General features: G+C 51.1%; 1 protein-coding gene across 6 annotated transcripts in view; it reads right to left on the bottom strand.

Annotated features, from left to right (window-relative positions):
* The window catches only part of LOC119574145 (tyrosine-protein phosphatase non-receptor type 9-like), a 194,289-nt gene that overhangs the window by 21,097 nt on the left and 166,518 nt on the right, over positions 1-6,674 (bottom strand). Inside the window, exon 2 of one of the 6 annotated variants that reach the window (XM_037921238.1) lies at positions 6,331-6,605. The exons of the other annotated variants lie outside the window; for them this stretch is intronic. Within the exon in view, the coding sequence (XP_037777166.1) occupies positions 6,331-6,351 (21 nt within the window). The 5' untranslated portion in view covers positions 6,352-6,605. The remainder of the gene's footprint in view (positions 1-6,330; positions 6,606-6,674) is intronic. 6 annotated transcript variants of the gene reach the window in all.

Below are 6,674 nucleotides of genomic sequence, written 5' to 3'. Positions count from 1 at the left end.
GAGAGTGGCGACGGGAGCATTCCTAGGGATCACGCGGCCAATCCCTGCCCTGGGAACCCTCACCTGGGAACCCCTGCCCTGGGAACCCTCACCTGGGAACCCTCACCTTGGAACGCTCAAACAAGCGCCTGATCCAGAATTCCACGGCGAGGCGCACAGGACTTACAATGGTTTCCCCCTTTTCAGTGCTCGCACATGTTTCGCCAGACGCGTGTTGGCAGGCTATTAAAGTCCCGGTGAGTCATTACCGCACGCACACCCGATTCAATACTCCCTCAGGCCGGCCCAGCGCACGGTAAATAAAGTTAATCGGCCGCGGGAACTTGACTTGTCGTGTATTCCGAAGTACGAGAGAGGGAGTGAGGGGGGTTGGGGGACGCCTTACCGCAAACCCGACTCGGGAATGTGGGAATTCATTCGCCTTTTTTCCCCCTCTGCCTTTTCTTTATTATTATTCCCTCGCAACGTTCACCCGGCGATGGGAAAGAACAGACGCGGGGCGGTGGTCAGGTCATGAATTAGCCGCGGCAAAACTGTGGTGCGGGAAAAAAACAACGCCGATGGTCAAAGCTATGCATAAAGATATCAAGATGAACAGATTTGTTTATTTTGGTGGAGACGAGAATCGAGCGGTTACGGGCATTGACGGAAAATACATTCATTAATATATACAAATCTCTTGTTCAGGGAACGACGGCGATTGACCATGAAGTAAATAAATTTATGCAGGAAGAGTTCGTGAAAATGGATGGCGATTGAACAGAGCGTGAGGAATGCCATGATGACCATAAACAAATGGTGACAGCGTGACCACGGGAAAGGGCGATGGGAAAAGTCATAGCCTGAGTGTTGTGGGAGAACAAATACATGTATTAATGTTTTAATTGATGTCCATTCTGAGTGACAGGACGGAGAGAGGGGGAAGGGGAGAGGGAATGAAAGAGCGAGGGAAAGGGACAGAGGGAAGGGAGGGAGGGAGGGAGGGAGGGAGGGAGGGAAGGAGGGAAGGGAGGAGAGAGGGAGAGGAGAGAGGGAGGGAGAGAGAGAGAGAGAGAGAGAAGAGAGAGAGAGAGAGAGAGAGAGAGAGAGAGAGAGAGAGACACATAAAGAGAGAGAGAGATGAGAGACAGAGACATACAGAGACAGCCAGACCAAAACATCGACAGAGAGACCGACGAAAAAGCGGCAGAACGCGAGAGAGCCAAGTCCGAGTCATATGGTATAGTTTACAATGGTGGCGCTGGGCAGCATCCAGGGGTCTGGTTGCCATAACAACGGCCACTCGGAGGCAGGCTGCACGCGCCGCCCCCACACCAGGAAGCGCCGAACCTCGCCACCACCACCTCCTCCTCGCCCTCGCCGCCCGTCCCATCATCACGCCATTGCAGGGAGACACAGGGAGACACAAGGAGACGAAGGGAGACACAAGGAGACGAAGGGAGACGGAGAGATGGACTAGGAATCCCGTGAAAACAGCCAGGGACTTCCTTTCAACCACACGAGAGGGGGCAAGGCAGATGCAGACGGTCAGAGTCAGGACGAGACAGGGCGAGATAGGACGAGGCAGAGAAAGGCAGGGAGAAGCAGGCCAAGGCAGGACGTAGCAGGGCGAGACAGGACAAGGCAGGACGTGGCAGGGCGAGACAGGACGTGGCAGGACGTGGCAGGGCGAGACAGGACAAGGCAGGACGTGGCAGGGCGAGACAGGACAAGGCAGGACGTGGCAGGGAGAAGCAGGACGCGGCAGGGCGAGGCAACCGTGACCGACAGCCCCCGCTACGCAATGTACTGTGCGACTCCCGGGCCTTTTGTGAGCTTGAGAGCAAGGCGTCATAAAATCCCTTGTCACGCAGTTCCGCGCCGGTCGTCGCCTTGTACGCACGCGGGTCGTACCACGTCTGTATCCCGCGGAGAGCGTTCGCCACGGCACAGCGGCGGAGACTCCTTATCCTCTCGTCTTTCAGAATAACACGGAAAAATACATCTCCCAGCACCAGCTCCTCCTCCGTCCTCATCTCCATCTCCTTTCCCATCGCCCCATCTCCCCCTTCCCCCTCCACCCTGTCCCCCTCGCCAAACATGCAATCAAGACCTACCCCATCCCAGTCTCCCATCCCCTATTCCTCCCCAATCTGTTTCCCCTTTTCCTTTTTTTTATCCGCTTTCTTGCTTTTTTTTCCCTATCTTTTTCCATGCCTCTTACCGATTCGTCGCAAAACCTTAAAAAAAAAAACACGCAGATGAAGAAAAACATGACATAAAAACACATTCGAATTCTCGCGTCCGGTCAAGTCTGTCAGTCAGTCAGTCAGTCAGCCTCGCTAACCCCCCTATGTACCTTCATCCACCTCCTCCCACCCTATCCACCTCCACCCACCCTATCCACTTCCATCCAAACCTCAAGCACGGCCACGTTCTTCCAACGGGTTCCCTAGCTCAGAAAGGGGCGGGTTAAGGTTACGCCAAAGGGGTTGGCAGCATGACACGGTTGCAACCTGACACACGGAAGTCATCATCACTACGTAGGTACTGTGTGCGGTATTTTTTATCTTCTTTTTTTTTTCTTTTTTTCTTTTTTTTTTTTTATATCATACCGGTTTTCCCGACCGCGACTTGAATTGGTCTTGAAACCCAATATACACACATCCCGGCAAGTACGCACCAACTCAAACACCGAAAACATTAAATCGAAAATTTCTAGTAGTAAAAACAGAAATCTTCTTGTCCACTAAGCTAACATAACCAGCTGTATCTTAATCACTGCAAATACAGGCTTATCACCGGTGCTAGAATTGCCTCCATAAAAACATGAACCGAGCTTAGATAAATGTTAATAATGCCATTTACAATCATAAACAGAAATCATGATCTCCCGATTAAGTAATATCCATTTATAATTACCTGATACTGCCAATGGTGGCACTGGCTGGTTATCACCAACGATTATGAAATTAGCGGTGAAGATTAATGGCTAACGGTGTTCAATTTACAGTTTTTCCCCCTCTCTTCCCTCGCCGCTGATTCGTACCTACCGGGCTATGATTGTGATTCTCTGTTGCCCCTTTTCTCTTATTTATTTATTTATTCATTTAGTTACTTATTATTAATCACCTATCTTATTGTTTCCATTTTCTTCCATGTCTCTCTCACTACTTACTTTATTTATTCATTAATACCCTTTCTTGTTTTTCCCCATCTTCTTCCATGCCTCTCCCCCTCTCTCTCTCTCTCTCTCTCTCTCTCTCTCTCTCTCTCTCTCTCTCTCTCTCTCTCTCTCTCTCTCTCTCTCTCTCTCTCTCTCTCTCTCTCTCTCTTTCTTTCTTTCCCAGGGGTGCTATTCTTTGCCTTCTTTTTTCCTTTTCATCTTCTCCCATGCCTCTTACCCCTTTCCCCCTTCACCCCGCCCTACCGTAAGCCCTCTCCATCATTACCTTCTGGCGTTCGGTCCGGGCCAAGGCAGGCGGTCAATATCAAATGTGCGGAGCAGGTTGTTTCCCGGACGAACTCTCACCCTCCCCCTCCCTGCTCCTTCCCCCCTAGCACGCCCCCCCACTTACATTCTACCCACATACCCACACCCCTGCCTATACCCCCCCCCCCACACACACACACACACCATCACGACTAATCCAGCATCCTCACGCCTACCCATATCCATAGCAACACAAAAAAAACACATGTAATCACAGATACCCTCCTTACCACAAGACCCCCCCCCTCTTCCACATACCCACATTCCTAACCCCCCCCCCCCACACACACACACATCCTCAACTCCCATCACAGCTGCTTGACCAACCGTCGACGCTCGCTTTCCCTTTTCATCCATTTGGCAAAGTGCCCGGTGAGAGGTTATGGCGAACGCTGTCCCCTCGAACACCCCCCCTCCTCCCACTTCCCCCTCCCCCCCTTCCGCTCGTCGATCATGCAGCGCGGTAGAAATCGTCCCAACGTCACGCCTTTCCATTATGCATGACTGCCGCTCCCCTTCCTCCACCCCCCCCTCTCTCTCTCAGTCTCTCTCCCCCTCTTTTCCCCTTTACCCCAACCCCTATCCTTCATCCCTCCCCCTCGTCTCTCCCCCTTCCCCTTATCTGCCCTCCCCCTCCCCTTACCCCTACAGCACCCTCACGCTCGACACCAAATAGTCTCCCTTGAGGAAATATCGATAATATCATACTTATCGTGTTGTTCTCTTTTTAATTTCTTGCGAAACTAAACCTAAGTCGAGTCGTACGATTTCGAAGGCATTTTATCATCCAGAAAAAATTAAAAGAAACGTGAACCGCGTTTCCTGTCTGTCCACACACATGCGAAAGATTATTTGTGACAACTCTGGCCTCCGCGTATCCTGTGTTCTGGGGTTACTTTCTGCGATCATTGTCTTCAAAATAATCATCAACAAACCTGCCCACCTCTCCACTCACTCACTCTTCTTCTCACATTCACTCACTCTCCTTCTCATCCTCCCTATCCCTTTCTCTGTCCCATTCCCTCTCCCTCCCTCTCTATCTCCCACTCCCTCACCCTCTTTCTCTCCTTCTCCCTCACCTTCCCCCCCCTCTCCTTCCCCTTCCTCCCCCCCCCTCTCTCTCCTAATCCCTCTCCCACTCCCATTTCCTCGCTTCTCCTTCGAATAAACACACACACACACACAACTACGACACACATGCACTCTACGCACACCTCCCGCCACACCCGAGAGCGCATAGCCCCCCCCCCCCCCTATAAAGCCTCTCCCATCTATCTTGAGACGATCTCGATCTCGATCTCGATCTCGATCTCCTCCTGCTTCTTCTTCTTCTTCTTCTTCTTCTTCTTCTTCTTCTTCTTCTTCTTCTTCTTCTTCTTCTTCTTCTTCTTCTTCTTCTTCTTCTTCTTCTTCTCCTCGCCCTCCTCCTTCTCGTCCTCGTCCTCCTCCTTCTCGTCCTCGTCCTCCTCCCCCTCCTCCTCATCGCTGCCGCGGCCGAGGGGACGAGACGAGAGGACACGCCCTGCTCATCCTCCACGCATCCTGTCCACAGTCCCCTACCACTCCCTCTACCCCCCTGATCCTTGCCCCCCTCCCTCTACCCCCCTTAAAATCCTCCCCCTACCCCCTTAACCCTACCCTCCATCCCCCACCCACGCTGCTAGCACTACGAAGCCGCTAATTCATTCATGGTCATGCTCATGCCACTACATGAATTTAACGTCACGTGATGGGAAACAAAGGAGGGGACTGATTTGGGATATGGAAGGGGAGGGAGGGAGGGAGGTAGGGAGGGAGGGAAGGAGGGAAGGAGGGAGGGAGGGAGGGAGGGAAGGAGGGACGGAGAAAGAGAGAGAGGGAGGGAGGGACGTGAGACAGGAGGGGAGTTGAGGGTAGGGGAGAGGATAGCAGGGAAATGAAAGGAAGGAAGGAACAGAGAGAGAGAGAGAGAGAGAGAGAGAGAGAGAGAGAGAGAGAGAGAGAGAGAGAGAGAGAGAGAGAGAGAGAGAGAGAGAGACGGGAATCTTAAGCACAGACATCCAAGCACGCGCCTGCACATGGACCGTATGCATAAGACGCACTGCATAAGAGGCACGCCTTGCTCCACGTGGCTCACGAGAGAAAAATCGAAATAAAAGCAGGATAGTCCCAGGGGAGTAAAGTAACAGTCGAAATAAAAGTAATATAATCCTCAACGGAGATAATAGTCGAAATAAAAGTAATTGAGTCCCAAGTGGATGAAATAATCGAAATAAGCATAGGATTAGCGTTCCGAGTGGAAGTAAAGTCCACATGCATACTGCATATTTCCTGGTGAAGTTGACAGTGTAAAGACAGAGGGAGAAAACACACGAAATGGAGAATTTAGTCGAAATAAAAAGCATCGAAGAATCCGAGGTGTTTAATGACCAAAATTAACACCGTACGGCCCCCTAGTCTCAGGTAGTGGCAGTGTAGGCCCGGCGAGGGAAGAGTCTCTCGGTGCCCCTGCTCAGAGGGGTGTCGCGCCCCGACTCCCGGAGTAGACAGGAGAAACGATCAGACAGGCGGAGGAGAATAAGAAGGAATGTGGAAATCAGAGGAAGGAGAGGGAGGGAGGGAGGGAGGGAGGGAGGGAGGGAGGGGAGGGAGGGAGGGAGGGAGGGAGGGAGGGAGGGAGGGAGGGAGGGAGGGAGGGAGGGAGGGAGGGAGGGAGAGATAGAGAAATAAAAATAAAAAAAGAAATACAAAGAAAAATTATATGAATGAGGGGTTGGGGGGAGGAGAAGAACAAAGCACAAGGAGAGGATTTTTTTTTTTTTAAAGGACATAAAAATCTAGAAGAAAGAGAAGACGCCATGGAGCGTTGTCCTACTTACCTTCTTGTGATTGGTCTTCATAGCCTGCAAGATAGGTATGCAACACTTTATAATGTGAATGTTAGTCCGGCTCCAAGCACTCTCCGTCACTCGGTCTCAACACTCGCCCGTTTCAACATAGCATTTGGCTCACTTTCCTTTATCCTTCTACACTGAACTCTTTCCGAAATATATCACTCTTCTCTCTTACTTCCATTCTTTCAGTTTTTTTTTTTCTTTCTTTCTCTCCTTTCTCTCTCCTTCGTTTTACTGTTCTACTGCTTAGTTAAACTGATCTGCGAAAAAGGGGGAGGGGAAACACTGTTACCAATCTACCACTGGGGAAATAAAAAACACTTGCACCA

Source organism: Penaeus monodon, chromosome 6 (genome assembly GCF_015228065.2).
Source record: "Penaeus monodon isolate SGIC_2016 chromosome 6, NSTDA_Pmon_1, whole genome shotgun sequence".
Classification (NCBI taxonomy): domain Eukaryota; kingdom Metazoa; phylum Arthropoda; class Malacostraca; order Decapoda; family Penaeidae; genus Penaeus; species Penaeus monodon.
Note: the sequence above shows the minus strand (reverse complement) of the source record. Positions and strands in the feature narration are given on the sequence as shown.